Genomic DNA, 16361 nt, shown 5'->3' with positions numbered 1-16361 from the left:
CTTCAGCCAGAGGTATGGAGAACTTGGTGGCTGGCTCCAACCTTCCTCCGCTTTTTACAGATGAAGATGGATCTAAGGAAGGTAGTGAAATTAATGTAACTGGGTAAGCAACTACTTCTTTTTAACCTTCAGCTGATAGATACTGTCTCTAGACAGGGAATCTGTTTTAGTGGGAAGAAGGCATTCTACGTAATTAAAAAAAAAAACAAAACCAGCAAAATTAAATCCTACAACACACCCTTGGCCTTGATAGATCATTGCAGGACTCTATTTAGGAGAAACCAGGGCTCTTCTGAACTGATGCAAATAGTCACAAACTTTTCTTTTACATCTCTTGTCTTTAAGTGTTTGCTTCCGTAGAATTTTAGTCTTTAAGAGAGATTTAGACAGCATGATGGGGGCGGAGAGGGAGGATGTATCTGTTGGCTATAGTGGTCCCTGCTAAATGAATTATTTCTATTAAAGATATACTATTCATTGCTCATCTCAGAAAATCACTGAGAAACTGATGCCTTTCACTTTTGTCAGACTGCCTTTGCTTTTACAGACTGAAACAATGGCCTCTCTTAAAATCACAATGACAAAAGAAGTTGTCTTTTAGGAATACACTGGATTCTTGCTGTGTTTTGATACTTGAAGTTTCTTTTCTGTTTTGTAATGCACCAAGCAATAACATTCAGACTTTGCAGGCAGGTAAAGCACTGTAAAAATGAATATGGACACGTTTACTTCCAGCAGGTCTGAATTTGGATGTACATATCTGGGACTTAAAACTTGCTGGTGCTAAATGAGGTACATGTTCAAATGAGGTTTGTGTTTAAGAGGTATTGAATGAGCTTTCATCAGCTTTCACTGCAAATGGCTATATCACTTTGAAGTTTTTCCTGTATGTGTAGTTTAGAAAGCTTCTCTGCTAAGGGCTAACGGATAGGAAAGCTGAAATGTTCTTCAAACCATAACAGTGATTCTAGGAAGCTGTATTGTTCCATTTTCTTTTTGACACATACCAAATGTCGTTAACTTACAGGAGTGTGTACGCTTTGTTCCCTTTCTCCCTCTCTAATTGTTAGTAATATGAACTCAATCTGGTATCTGAAAGTCAGGCATGGCTCTCTCCAGCCCTTGTGTCTTTACCAATAATTATGCCACAATTGCTGATTATAGTGAGTAATGAAAATATGCTGTTCTCTATTTAAAGACAGATTTTCCTGTACGCATTCAACTAACAATTCTGTTAATTATATCAGTTTTCTATAGCTGTATTCTACATTAATGTGAACAATTATTTTAAATATTTAAAATTTGGCATGCGTGTAAGTAGCTGTAGATCTGAGTAAATGAACAAAGTAGATCTGAAGCATATGCTGCTGTTACAGTAATTTTCATGAATATGACTGGGCAAGGCCAAGTAATCTTTGGTCTGGCTCAAGAAGGGATTAGAATCTGAGATAAGTCCTAAAATTTTATATTGATTTTCCCACTGAGTGCAGTGGTGAGAATGACTATGGGGTTGTTGCCCCAAAATATGTGCTCCTCTCTGTCTACCTTCCTTCAGAAATATTTCTGCATGCTTTTTTTTTTGCCTCTAGACAGCTTTCCCTTTCTTAGAGTAAGGTTGATTGATCCAGCTCTTGCAGAAAAATTAAATAGTGGCCATTCAGGAGCCTGTTGGGAGCTAGTCATGTTTGTGATTTATATACCCACATGTATCAACAGGAGATTATGTTGAATGAAACTCAATCCAAATCATACACAACCACAAACCTTTAAGTGTATTTGTGGAGAAATATCTTAAATGCATCCAGAAGGGTGTGTATTGGTTGAAGATGAATTTCAGAGTCCCTACAGTATTTTTGAAGAAGTGTAGATTCATGCTTTCTGATTTCTGATCCAAACGTTTACTTGCTTGACAGTTGTTTGTATAATCAAAAGCTTCACTAAAAATGAAACAAAGTAACACTTTAAAAATCAAACTGTCTTTGAAAGTCCATAGTAAGTATGGTAGTTACAGCAGTTGCTTGGATGGAACAGCCACTTCTTCAAAAATGACTCTTTAAAATCTTTTTCTTGCTAGTGTAAGAACTGAATATATTTGCAACATTTTTGCATGTTTTAGAAGATTAGGGAGGAAGTGATTTAGCAATATGGTGATTTAGCAATATGTTGATTAAATTTTTTCTTTTGCTGTTATGTGCTTTTTCAGATTAGCTCATTCTGAGAGTTCATTCAGTGGTGGAACTTCACAGTCTGTGAATAACCCAGATTTGGTGGAGGATTTGTCACAGGTTCAGCAGCTGCAAAATGAGTCCTCTAATACTGCTGAAAATACTGAGCAGAAGCCTGAGGAGGAGGTGAGATGAAATAATAGTGACTTCTCAATGAAGCAAAAGCATGGAGTCTTGTCATTATAGTTTGTCTTACCTACTCAGATTTCTTTGGATAGGTTCACAAATTTTCATCCATTTGCCATTTTCATCTTTTGATTCTCTCTAGTTTTCTCCTGTTGCACAACTGCACACAGATAGCCAAGGAAAGCTGGCAGTCATAACGTACAGAGAACAGCAAGCGTGTCTCTAGCTTAGCCAGCAGCGTCCACAGACTGGTGCTGCATTCAGTCTTTTTCTGTAAAGTGAATGTTCAACTGCCACAGCTAATTTTCTCTTGTGATCAGGAAAGGGAGACTATTGTACTCTTCTGGGAGTAATTGATGTCTTTGAAAGCATTGTGCTTAGTGCTTTAGACTATACCTTGTGTACCATCCCATACTGATTTTTGATGGTTAAATCATGAAGGAACTGAAATTTGGCAAGAAAGTGGGTTTGATATTCCTCCGTGTAGTTTGTCTTCAGCTGTGAGGTCCTTGTTTAATTAAGGAAGCAGTAAAATTCCAGGAAGCAAACTAAAACTAACATGATGGCAGAAACATGTTGATCTGGGGAGAGATTAGAGGTACTGAAATAGTTGTGTGTACATAGCACAAGAAAACAGTGTTTTCCAGAGATTGCTATATTAGTATGAAACCAAGAGGATGAGTGGTGATTAACATTATTCCTGTGAGCTCACAGTGTGCCACAGGCAAATCTTACAATGTTCCCTCCTTTGGAGTTTGTTCATCTCTCTATTGGAGGTGACTAGTGGGAAGGAAAGCCTATAGAATAGATTAGACTAGAAAAGCCTGTATAGTGTCCTTTCACCCACATTTTGGGCACATAATGCACGAAGGCGAAAGATTTGGAAGGGGCAAAATAACTGGTTAACAGTTGTTAACTAATACACAAGATCCCTCCATATTGAGGCAAATGACTGGGAAGGAGGGTATGTGAAGGTGAGAATAATTAAAAAAAAAAAATCAAACCACAAACAAAAAACCATTTCCACCTCAATTATCTAGGATGATAATTTCATGGGTGATCAATTCTCATGGTTTTACAATCAGAAGTTGATGCAAATATTTTATTGTCCCTGTGGACCAGGAGATACTACAAACAACTTTTCACAGGGAGACTTCCTAGGCTTTGCTTAGACAAAAGTCAGGATTACTCTAAAGTAAGGTTTGAAATTTACATCCATGGAGAGGATGTATTGCAGCAACATACTCCTGATGAAAATGTTTGAGACATGAATATTTATTCCTTCCAGAGGTGGTAATTCTTTTCCTTCAATCTGAATTTTCTTCCATTTTCATTTTGCAGCAGCAAAGAACTAAACGAGGAGGCTGGGCCAAAGGGAGAAAGAGGAAGAAACCCCTTAGGGACACCAATGCCCCCAAATCCCCCCTCACAGGGTATGTGCGATTCATGAATGAGCGTAGGGAGCAGCTTCGAGCGAAGAGGCCTGAAGTCCCTTTCCCAGAGATCACCAGGATGCTGGGCAATGAATGGAGTAAACTGCCTCCTGAGGAGAAACGGGTACCATTAAACTCCCTTTTCCTTGTTGGATTATGATTACTGTTAAATGGGAATATTGTTGTGTAGTGAGGAAGTTAAGATAGGCTTTTGATTAAAGTTGTGTTTAGGAATATATTTCAAATAAGAAGCACAGGTCCTCCAGAGTTCAAGTTATGAACCTTGGTAGGGCCATAGCATCTCATCCAGGTGTGACTCAAGGAGAACTGTATCCTCTAGATAGTGCAAGAATTCAGAAGAGCGGGGTTGCTCTAGTGAGACATCCCATGGCTTATGCGATTCATCTGGATGTAACTCAGTTGTACCTACCTCAGATACAGCTGAGACCTACCAGTTTCCAAGGCCAAAGCCATTGGAAGGATGAGGCAGGCATTTACTCACTGTGACTGAGGAGCACTTGGCAGGATTTCAGAGCTGCTTTGAAGGGTTTTGCAGATCTGTTTGTTTTACAAACTCATCAATGTATATAAACATCTGGTGTCTTAGAGCAAGACAAGCAGACCTGAAAGGTTACTGAAGGAGATGGTTAACATGAATAAACTTTTAGACAATGTTTTGAATTATTGCTAGCCCTAGAAAGAAAGTTGAAATCTGTGTGATGGATGGGACAGTGAGAGTTACGTATTTGAGTTTCTACACACATTACCTCAGGAAAAGGTTTTTTTCCCACTTTTCAGTCAGAATGTGATGTCTTCTAATTGGGACTACTGTGGCCTCCTGCACTGTGATACATGACTGAAGCCCAAGTCAGTGTTGGGTCTGGTTCTTTTAACTCCTCCTGGAGCGGACCTTGTTATTGCTACGAGTGTCTTGCCATTCATGCTGACTGCCAAGTGGAGATTACACCAAAGCAGTAGTTAAATCACAGTGCAATTTGATGCTATCATATGAATTTATCAGGACATTTAAGGTTTTGAAAATACTTTCAGGACAAAATAACACTTAAAAGTTTTTATGATGACTGGATGAAAAATGGGATGATGCAAAAAACAAGAGTTCCTTTTGTTACTTTTTTACTAAGCGTGTAGAATACAAATTATACAGAGATATTGTAAAATGGTGCATAGGCATAGTGTTTTAACCATCATGGAAAATGTGTGTCAAGGCAAAGCGGTTCATTTGGTAATACATCTGTAGTGAGAATGGTGTTGCTGTCTGCTGGGAGAGGGGTAGAAGACAATAAGACATTCTGCCCCTCTACCCCCTGCCCTTAACATATTCTCACCATGTCTGAGACAGATTTTTAACCTAAGAAAAAGGAGATTGAGGTCAAATCTCTATTCTGTGTGCTGTTTTTTAAATCCCCAGGGAATCTGTCCTTTTTTAAGTAAAGCTGAGAGTCTCTAACCTATAGTGAGTCAGGGAAAGACTGCTGAGTACTGACTGTGGGTTAGTGTCCCATCATCCAGGGGAAAAGCATGTTTGACATTCTGCTCTTGGGGCTGATCTCCAGCAATTAGCAAACTGGCTGTCTGATAGAAAAGTTGAAGGGAAAGTCTTGCATTTCCCCTGTTTCAGCCATGTGGTCTTGCTACTTCCCTTCCTATTTGGTAAGCATAAGGACAGGTCAGTTGACCTGACTGGACTGACCAAACACTGAGTCTCCCCCAGAAAAAGAGCATTACTAAAGTCATAAAGCAAGCATCCTAATAACCATTCTTCTTGTTATTCCCCTGTATGGGGAAATATCTAATGAGATGTATAGATCCATGCTAGAAAACCTAGGACATCTACATACAGGTAATGCAGCAGAACTCATTCTTACTGATTCAAAACAATCCATCCAGAACACAAGTTAAGGAGGAAGAACTTGTGTTGTTTTTAACTGCGCTTTTTCAGCAGCACATTGCTGGAGATGGAAAAGAAGAATTCATGTCTTACAGAAGAATACCATGTCCAAAAGCAATGCAAACCCACCATCACCAAATTTGCACCTCAATCCAGAACATTAAGTGTTGCAAATGCATGGAATTTGTAACAGTTACATGTATTGTCATGATGACTTAATGAAAATAAAAGACACACCAGGTGTCTAAGGTTCACGATGATTTAATACTTACTTCCATTGAATTTTCAAGTTGGGGGAAAAAATTGGGAAGGCAACTTTTTTCTTGAAGGGATCCCATTAGTGTTGCAACCACTCCTTAAATGTTTTTCAGTTCATGAGTTCCCCTAAAGAATTCTCTAGTTAAGCTTATTCTGTTATGCAGATGTGTGAAATAGCTTCAGACCAGAAAAAAAAAAAAGATTTAACCTAAATGCAGATAGCTTAAATTGATATAGCCTAGGCTCTTTTATCTTTATGCTGCTCTTTTCCAATAGCCATGATGTGTTCCTGAGTTCACCTCTCAGATGGGCAGAGTGTGTGGTTGTAGAATGGTAGTGCTTTTTGTCTGTGGGGCATGAAAACAAGAGTGTATTGCAACCCCACTGTTACAGACCTGAACATTAAAGCATGATCTGTCCAGGCGTTCTTGTTTGGTGGCATTTAATCCCAGCCACAGAAAGGCAAGCCTTAAGTACTAGGTCTATAATGTGTAGGTAATATTCAGCTGAGTTGCATAGCTTAGTAGCAAGTCTAGCAAAGAAGAGTTAACAGAAGTGATTTGAATTACTTAAAAAAAAAAAAAATTTAAAAAGAGAAAACGGGACACCAGAAAAATTTTATCCAGAAATCTTGTGTCTTTGCATCTCACATACATTCTCATTGTTTCTTCACTCCTTTCCTGTTTGCATAGGTGAAATGGATCAGCACTTCAACTGACAAGTTGTTTTTCTTCCCTTCCTCCTGAAGGGGAGGAAACTCCCTGAAACTCTTGGACTTTTTTGTTTCAGCGATACCTTGATGAAGCAGATAGAGATAAGGAGCGTTATATGCGGGAGCTGGAGCAGTATCAGAAGACTGAAGCCTACAAAGTCTTTAGCAGGAAAGCACAGGACAGACAAAAAGGCAAATCACACAGACAAGGTATTGAATGGGACAAAAATATGTGCCTTCCTAGAACAACAGAAGATTCCCAGGTAGTCATGTAGCCTGACACTCATTTTAAAGCCTTTGATTTAAAGGCTTGTTAAAAAGTGAATGTCTTCTTTCTATGGCATTTGCATCAGCTATGTGTAAAGTGATTAGATTTATGTAAATTTAACTGTATCTAGATTGTATCGGAGGATGTGCATTAAAAGCATTAAAGTTAGACACAGCTTCTATGTGGCTTATTAGGAAAGCTGCACGAGTTTTCTGTCTATAACTGTTGTGTAATTATGGTTGTGTAACTGCTTTAATTCTTTGGTTCTTGTTTTCTCAAATCTTGTGTATTTTGGGGGATTTCTTGTTTGTTTTTTCTTTTTCAGATGGAGCAAGACAGCCAGCCCATGATCATGAGGTAAACCTCTTCATTCTACCCTTGTACATCAGTGAGTAGATTTTCAGATGATAAAAGTTTCTAGTGAAATCAATAAAAACCAGTTTATGCCAGATGAAGACCCTAATCGGAGGTTCAGAGTATGGGTTCTTCCCCTTCCTATGCAGTTTTTGATCAAAAGTTAGGAACAAGTGAGTACGCTTATGCTCACATTAGTATGGTGAAAACTAAATTTATCAAGTCTTGGGCAGGTACAAATGATCTGAGATAAAGTGTGAGTGTAGGGTACGCTTCACATTACAAAACAGATTTATGTTTTAAGTAAATCAATGGGTGCAAGTCAGTATAATAGAGCCTTTAAGTATCTGGTGTGTTAGAGGTTCAACTTGTACAATTTTTAGTTTGCAATTTATCGAAGCAGAGAATTTTAATTATTATTTGGTAAGTAGATACCGAGTTAAAATGTGCAAATAGCTTGAGACCTAGATGAACTTTGCAAGTTAGCACCTTTAGGTTGCTATTTTGAGGTACTGATTTTCTGCAGCAACGTGAATGCTTGTGACTTGCTTGAGCAGAAAATGGGTGAAGTAACCAAATCATTGGGAGACCTCTGGGGCTTAAATCTCCTTCTGACAACACCCCACCCCACCCCACCCCCCACCCCTTGAATATGTAAGTATTGGAAAAGGTAATAATGTCTGGAGATAAGATGCCTGTGTCTTGGTTGAGACATACCACAAATCTTGTGCATCCTGACTCTCCCCTTGAAGTGCTGAAACTTTCTCCAGTTGTATTACCTAGGGCCACAGAGCTTCTTTCATGGCTACCAATAAATTGCAAACAAAAAGCAATGAAAAATCTTGTTTATACCCAGCCTCTTCACTTGTAAGCAATAGGCCTTTCTGAAAGATCTGTTTCTCTTTGAGGTTTTTTTGCCTTGGGAAAGCAATCGAGTTGCTTTTTAATGTGTTCATTACAATAGTGACAAGGCTGCATGCTGCTGAGAGGCAACTACCAGTCTTGTCTACTTTAAGGAAAATAAGTTTCACTTCCAGGAAAATGCTTTGGTAGCATGTTTTCAATATGCCTTTTCATTAACTCTTAAAGGAAGTACTTGCAGTAAGATTAATCTTTGTAAGTACATGCTCCCCAGGATTTCTGATTCTTTAGTCACTGAATCTGAGTTTGTCTTTAATTGTACCAAAACACATTACTGAAGGCTTCAAGGTCTAGGTTGACTGAGGTTCACATAACTTTTAAATTACACAGGTGGCAAACTACAAATTCAGTGTCTTACTAGTCATCCTTCTAACTCAAGCTACTGTTGCTGAAATCTCATGTCATTAAATGCAGTTAAAAAGGAGTCCTCCATACCCTGTAGAGCTTTTGAGCTTCATCAGATAATTATTACATAGTTGAGCTGGCAACATGTTAGGCAGGCATCTTTTCTTAGCATTTTTCACCTTTATATTATAAAATTCCACATGCTTATCACCTGATATGCTTTCACATCTTTGCTGCAAGGGAGTCAAGAAGGTTTAGATTGCTTTTAGAAGTGTATACTCAAGCTGTTACTTGGAAGCAAGACTAAAGCTTTTGTTGCCTTGCTGCTTTCTCTTATCCACATTGACTATTATTATTGTGTTTGTGATTAGTAGGTATGATCTCATTAAATTACTTCTTGAGAGAATATAAGAACATAAGGTCAAAGAAACCTTCTCCCCTTGCTCTACTTAGGTGTTCATGATTTAGTTGCTGTGAATCAGTGTTGAAGAACTGATTTTAAATATTATATATAGAGATGACTTCCAAAAAGTGTTGCAATGAACAATTCAAATACTAATTATAATAAAAAAATAACAAAAGGATGAGGCTTGGGAAGGTGAGAGGAAACTTTTAATAGGCAGATATAGCCATGAAAAACACGGAGACACTGTCTCAGTGAGCTCATCTGTGGGCACAAAATAGAACATTTTTCTTCCTCCAAATCCTAGTTTCATAAATATGACATACAGCAACATACACTAGAACAGTTAATTGTCATCAGTAGTGACCAAACCATTGTTAATTGTTCTCCACTGTTCTGTTATTGCTTCTTTCCTCAAGCTGTTTGATTCAGAGTAGGTCTAGCTTCATGCAGTCAGGTACATAACATCTTACTAGCAAGATTTCAAAGATTTATACATATATGGCAGGGAGATTGGGCATTGCCTGGTAGTATGTGCAACCTTTGAAGATAGGGAAATGGCTGCTGTAGTATAAACACAAGAAGAAAACCGTGTATTCTGAGAACTTTCTTTTTATGAAGTCGTAAATTTATTATATCTGTTCCTTACATTGTCTGCACCTGACCATACAAGGAAGGATGAGCTTAAACCCTGCCCTGAATCTCGGTTTTCTCTTTACTGTATTGCACCATCTTTCTAATAACTTCAAGTCTGATTTGTTCTGGAACCTCCAAAGAGCAACTTCAGTTTTAATAACCAGATGAGAATGCTATTATTTGTTGACACTCCAGAAGCACCTCAATCTTATTTAAGGCAAATGATAGAAACAATAATTTTGGTTCTCTTTTGATTTGAGGGATGACAAAATGATATGCAACCTGAACAGACCGGGCTTTTTCAATAGGAGGTAATCAGAATCTTATGATTTTAATTCTGAGTGAACATCAGTGGCTTAACTACTGATCCTCTGTCAAGAGGATCTTTTATGTGCTGGGTAATGTATCCTCTCATGGAAGAGTGCTGCTGGTTTTCATTATCACTCTCCAATTTAGTAGAATTTCTTGGTTGCCTTTCAGAAGCTGAACAGTTTTCAGCTAATCTTTTTTGGTTTTACCTGAAGAGCCTGTATCATAGGGCTGCAAATAGAATACCCTCTCCTCTTCACAGTACCCTCTCCTCCACCATCTATTCTCTAGGAGTCAGGGATGATCCAAGCCAGTGCCTCTTTGCACGCAGGTAACAATAGTAAGCGTGAATTAGAACATCTAAGATGGATGTCCCGCAAGTGTTTTAACCAAGCTTCATAACTGCCAGTGTTTCTTAGTGCACGCTTATGTTGAGATCCTAGGTTTTGGGGTGAAATGAATTCCTAGCCATCTGGGGAGGGTTGAGGCAAAATGAATGCATTATGCACGCTTCTGTAAGTGACTTCTCATTTCTAAATACATATTCTTGAGACTTTTTCCCTATAGTAGCAAGTATCAAAACGTCACAAAGAGCACGTGTAATCATGAACCCCTAGTGACACCCTACTGTGTGGGTCAGAGCTGGGAAGGTTTGTTCCCCCTCCCTTCAGTTCCACCTGCTTCTAGTGCATCTTCAGTTGATTCGGGCCAAGTGAACTTTGAGTTCTCACTCAGGAAATACAGTTTCCCAGCTGTAGTTCTACAGAGACAATAAAACTCAGCTTGTCTTTTATTTTAAAAACAATCAATTGACAGTCTCCTCAGGTAACGACAGAGTATCTGAAGTTCCATCTAGTCTTGTCTATCTTGACTGACTGCCAAATGGCATTCAGCTCAGCCCCTCTAGCCCCTTTATGTGCCAGACACCAATATGATACTCTGAGCTCAGTTGCCAGAATTTCCTTTATCAGTCGTTAAACATTTAGGTCTTCTGCTGGGCACCAAATCATGTTTGACACTGCATAATTTTGGAGGATGAGTTTGTGGTACATTATCAATCGTGGTGTTTGAGAGGTTTGAAAAGCTTTTGTTCTCCACAGACATTCTCTCATGCTTAACTTTGTTTCTATATTAAGTAACAGGTTGATTGTAGTTGCTGCAGTTTATCAAACCAAATCTGCATTGGCTTTGTCAATAGCAATGCAGGCTTTAAAGCAAGCATTAATTCCCGTTGATTTTGATGTGCAGAAATGGTGACTGAAATATATTATGGTAGGTTTTTCTCTTTAAGTCAAATTAAGTTTTTTAGGTTTTTTGACTAAGTTATAGAGCATTTCCTGATTGAAAAGGTTTTTTTAAAGAAAGCCTATTATTCTCACAAACCATAAAGTGGCATCAAATCTTCTGCACCTGCAATTCTCTCTTAGATTTTAATAGTCTCAAGTTCACATTGTTGAATTTACCAACATTATCAGCAATTAGGTGAAGAGATCTGAAAGTTGACAGGAAACCCTTGACTACAGGCTTTATCTTAAGATGACGAACTTATTTTGTGTCTTAAAGTGAAAAAATGTTGCAGTGTTCGGTTTTGCAGTATGCAGGAGACAACAGTCCGGTTCCTTGAAGCCATTAATGCATACCTGCCATAGCCAGGGTGAACGACTGCTTTCTAACAGCAAAATATGCCAAGACATATTCACCTTTATCCTTCCAGGATATTCTATAAACAGGTTTTCCCCATAGACTCTTACAAATTGTGTCTATATACTTTCTTTTCAATAGTGGCAGCATGCATCTAAATCTTTCAAAGATGTGACTTGCTTGAAGCATTGTGCAGCTCCTATCTTTTTCGGAGCCAAAATGCACATGTCTCCCAGTTTGGAACAGGCACGTGGAATTAGTACACTGTGGAAAAGTTGCTTGTTTTTCCTTTAGCTGTTCTTTCTCCTGGCTGTTGTAGTGAAAGGGAATGAACCATGAAACTTACTGTGTGTTTTGCTCACTTTATTGCCTGTTTGTTGATAGTCCTGTATAGACTATTTCAGAATGTGTCAGTTGATGGTGAAATGCTTTCCAGTGGAAAATATAAATGAATTCAGATAGTTTTAAAACTGAATTATTCTGATATGTAATGTCATTAGGGTGAAAGGGTATATTTTAGTATGTTATATGGTATTTCTTGATAATCATATTTGGCTTTATTAAACCTGTATCTTTAAAAGCTGAGACACCTACCCTTTGGCCTTTCTTGGTAGGAGCTGGAAGTGTCTTCCATCCACCCAGCTCTTTATCTCAGTTTTTGGGCTCCCTTCTCTTTCTGTTGATCAAAATAATTTCAGGAATTCCTGAAAACAAGCACTATTTAGCTATGTGTTACTCTTTCTTTTGTAGAAAGAAGCAGATACTAAGGAGAGATCTGTTTTTGATATTCCAATTTTCACAGAAGAGTTTCTGAATCATAGTAAAGGTAAGTTAAACTTTTGCATGGCCCCCTCTCTGCTTTTCCAAAGTTTTTGGCAGGTTTTATCCAGCTGAAGAGTCCTTGCACTCACCCATGTCAGCTCAAGTAATGACTTGGGTATAGCTGATCAGTGTTTCCGATATTACCTTACCTCTGTACAAACACAGCGGCTGCAACAGCAGTTTTTCCTGGCTTTGTCTTCCAAAACTATCCTTTTTGGAGAATGTTTCTGATGTTTAATGCCTGTTATTCCAGCCAGTCCAAGATGGGTCTGCTGTTTTGCACGATTAAGAAATACCTAAGATATAGCATGATGATGATTCAAGCTAGTTAGCATTATTTTGTTTTTTCTTCCCCTGGAAAGATTCCACTGATACATTTTCTGTTATTCTGTTTGTTTTTCATAGCTGCATGTCCCAAGAGTTTAGGATTTTTTACCAGATTTCTTGGAGACTTTCTTGACTGAACAGACTTCAGATTCAGATACTTTTCCTGATGATCAATAGAAATGTCTTTTTGTAACTAATGTCTTGTCTGTAGGTCTCTCGCCACTGCTGCTAAGCTATGTCATACTGAATGCATTTGAAATCTGTCTTGCCATCTTCCTTCCTAATCAGTTCCCCTGTTCACTTCCATTCTGATGCTTTGAATATCTTTTAATTTGTCTATCTCTCTAGAAATTAAGTCTAAGTACTACTCTAGGCACTGTCAGTGCTCCATGATATGATGCTTTTTCATCTATAAACCAAAGCTATTTGTAATAATCAGTTGAGCACTCTAGAACATTCTGCTTCATTGCCCACCAATCACAGATATGGTGGTTTTTATAGTTTTTTGACTACATGGGAATGGGTTGATATTCACAGCACGTGAAGCTGAGCTGCGGCAGCTGCGTAAATCCAACATGGAGTTTGAGGAGAGAAATGCTGCTCTGCAGAAACATGTTGAGAGTATGCGTACTGCGGTGGAGAAATTGGAGGTGGATGTGATACAAGAGCGGAGCCGCAACACAGTGCTGCAACAGCATCTAGAGACCTTACGCCAAGCACTCACAACCAGCTTTGCTGGAGTCCCACTACCAGGTAAGACACTTATTTTTCTTTATGACTGTCTGACATATTAAATTTAACTTCTAATGTTTATGCGATGTTGTGAATTTCCAGCACGTGGCCTGCTGTTGTAGTTCTGTGATCTTGGCTGTTTCTGAGCTTTTGTTGTATTAGGTAATGAAATCTTCAAATGCGTGCAGGGTAAGGTTTAGTGTCACTGCTTTATTTCAACATGGCTTTTTTTTCCTTACTGCTTTTACTCTTCCTAATAAAGTGAGACATGTATTCAGTCCTTGCTCTCCACTTGGTTTGTGAAAATGTTTCTAAATAGGAAAGACAGGACCTGCAAGTTCCCTGATGAAAAGAAAAGCTGCATCTGTACTGCCATTTAGATACTATGAATGCCCAGTTGAAAGAGTTTGTTATAGTCAACTATGAGACCCAAATCCAGGAAAACCGTGCTTCATTAGTCCTGATATTCTTGGAACTACTCACTTCGTGGAGTTAGGAGAACATCGTTTTACAGAATCTGTCACAAGAGGTGGTGCATGGCAAATCACCTCTTATAGCAGTTTGCATGTTGGCACAAATTGCCTTAGCATAGTCTTAACTTTTTGGAATTGCTGTCATCTAAATATTCTGTGGCTCTTTTTCCTGTGTTAACTCTAGGTAGCGGGGAAACACCCACAATGGAAACTATTGATTCCTACATGAATAGGCTGCACAGTATTATTATGGCTAACCCACAGGAGAACGAGAACCTCATAGCCACAGTCCGAGATGTGGTAAACAGACTTGAACGCTAGTGACTGGGTAAGCGTTTGCTCTTAGGCTGCTGTTGTTTGGCATCTACTCTGTACCTCTGGCACTTGTTCTGACAGTGATTCTTGTGCTGGTCACCATGTTGTACAATCAAAAAAGTTTTCTTCCTCGAAGTCACAGGAGCAGGCTGACGTAAGCAAAGTCAAAGGGGTTGAAAATATCCAACAGCATGAAAGGGTTCTGAAATTTCTCTTAGCTCCAAGATCTTTTGTATAAAGACATAAATAATTGTCTGTCCTACTTGTGTAAGGTGAATAAGAATACTGACAGAATGGTGTAAAAAGATAAATTATTTACATTTTAGTAACAGGGTGACTAATTTAGAAGAAGGTTCCTTTCTTGAGTGAAGTAAATCTGAAAAATTCTGCATTAATTGTAGAATCGGATGGTCACAGAGGAATATTATTTGTCTCAAGAGGTTACAGGTGAACTCAACTCTTATAAACTGAAAATATCCTGCAACTACCTGCTCCGTAGCACCTGTAGTCAGGCTCTTCTGGTTATGAAGGTTCACGTGTAAATGAAGTGCTGATGTGTGGTTCAGGCTACATGTCGCATTTGCTGAGACTCTAATGATCGTGTGGTTTGTGCATAGATTATTACTCAGCTCATGATTCTGCATCTTTGCTTCTGTTTAACAGCTTAGAAGACTGTAATAGGGAACTGGTATTTCTTCGCTGATTTGTTTTTCTACTCAGTCTTTCTGCATTACTATGCTGCTTTGCATTTCCCACACTGCTTACTCTCCCACTTTCCCCATAATGCACAGCACTAGACAGCCATTAGGAGTTTGCCTACTTCTGTTTTAACTGGGTACATACCTGCATTCTTTAGGCATTTATTGAGTAGAGATCTACTGTACATGTGTTGAATAGTGTTTAGAAATGCAAATGTTGTGCCATCTGCAATATGAAGACAGGCTTTTCATCCTTTCTGATTCTGACCTTTTGTGATACTGTGTAGAACAGTTAATTACAGTTCCCCATTATAGTGTGGCTTAAGCTAAAAGATCATTGTCCTTCCAGAGGGTAGCCAGATGGAACGGACTATAGTTCTAAGAGATGACTGAGCTCCCAGCAGAATAAAGAAGTGCCTTTACTGCTGCTATTTATGAAGGGAACAGCTTGTCGATCCAGGTCTGGGATTTTTCAGTAGCTCATCAACCTCCTCATTTTCGTATACTGTTTTCGATTAGCACTCAAGCTCAAAAAGAGAATCAGGGGATGGGGAGGTTTTACAGAAAGTCTAAGAGGAAAAGCAGTTTCTCATCAATCAGTTATTAGAAGGGCGTGCCAGGCCCTGAAACACATGTTTGTCCTTTAAGCACCTTGCCAGAAAAATCTTATCTCAAGGCTACTAAAATCAAGACTTTGGTTCTCATGTCAGACAGATTCATATTTCCTAAATGATGGACAATTTCTGTGTTGTTAAAAATGCAAATACCTTTTACTTGAATAAACTGGATTCAGTTGTAATAGGTTTGGAAAAAATAATTCTTGCTTTAGAATTCTTTCTTTCTCTTTATAGTTGAAAAATAGGACTCCATTCCCTTCTTCCCCCTCCTACCAATACCTTCCCCCTTTTTAGCAGCAAAACAATGTGAGGCAGTTAAAAACATGATTAACAATCACCTAGTTTCATTATATAAAGGCATGCCTGTAACTGGATATAATGATCAAGTAATTCATAGGACTAGTAACTACACTGATGTTCACTTGGCAATGATTATATTTTCTGACAAAATCTTAGAAGGTAGAAGGTTGGGCTTTATTGGAGCCAAACCTAGGAGAATGTAGAGCTTCCCTCAACAGATAGAAAGGTTCAGCTGGCATCTGATAAACTGTATCAGTAAACTGTCATCATCATTGTCCCTTTGTTAACATGCCTATGAAGTATATTAGTTCTCCTAAATGTAATGTCTTTCAACCAAATAATCCTGTTGAGACACATTAAAATCAAGTTTGTAGAAAACTATTTATTATGATACTCTTGTCAACCACTGTAATTCACAGAACTGAGGTGGGTTTTGGTTTGGTACATTGTGTTTAGTGACTATTTGACTATACTAGTGAATGTTTTAGTTTTTGTGTACTGTATGGTAAAGAGAACTTCAAGCAGTATATGGGGGAG

At 38.5% G+C, this 16361-nt stretch overlaps 1 protein-coding gene across 13 annotated transcripts in view; it reads left to right on the top strand.

Annotated features, from left to right (window-relative positions):
- The window catches only part of HMG20A (high mobility group 20A), a 78326-nt gene that overhangs the window by 25344 nt on the left and 36621 nt on the right, over nucleotides 1-16361 (top strand). For 7 of the 13 annotated variants that reach the window (XM_074881121.1, XM_074881117.1, XM_074881119.1 and 4 more), the window contains 8 exons: nucleotides 11-103; nucleotides 2204-2351; nucleotides 3693-3908; nucleotides 6741-6873; nucleotides 7257-7288; nucleotides 12291-12366; nucleotides 13227-13442; nucleotides 14079-14222. In XM_074881121.1, the coding sequence (XP_074737222.1) occupies nucleotides 15-103; nucleotides 2204-2351; nucleotides 3693-3908; nucleotides 6741-6873; nucleotides 7257-7288; nucleotides 12291-12366; nucleotides 13227-13442; nucleotides 14079-14215 (1047 nt within the window). In that variant the 5' untranslated portion in view covers nucleotides 11-14 and the 3' untranslated portion in view covers nucleotides 14216-14222. Of the gene's footprint in view, nucleotides 1-6; nucleotides 104-2203; nucleotides 2352-3692; nucleotides 3909-6740; nucleotides 6874-7256; nucleotides 7289-12290; nucleotides 12367-13226; nucleotides 13443-14078; nucleotides 14223-15256; nucleotides 15338-16361 lie in introns of those variants that run through there. The other 6 variants (XM_074881127.1, XM_074881122.1, XM_074881120.1 and 3 more) reach the window with 2 other exon arrangements.

The sequence above is a fragment of the Strix uralensis genome, chromosome 11 (assembly GCF_047716275.1).
Source record: "Strix uralensis isolate ZFMK-TIS-50842 chromosome 11, bStrUra1, whole genome shotgun sequence".
Taxonomy (NCBI): domain Eukaryota; kingdom Metazoa; phylum Chordata; class Aves; order Strigiformes; family Strigidae; genus Strix; species Strix uralensis.
Note: the sequence above shows the minus strand (reverse complement) of the source record. Positions and strands in the feature narration are given on the sequence as shown.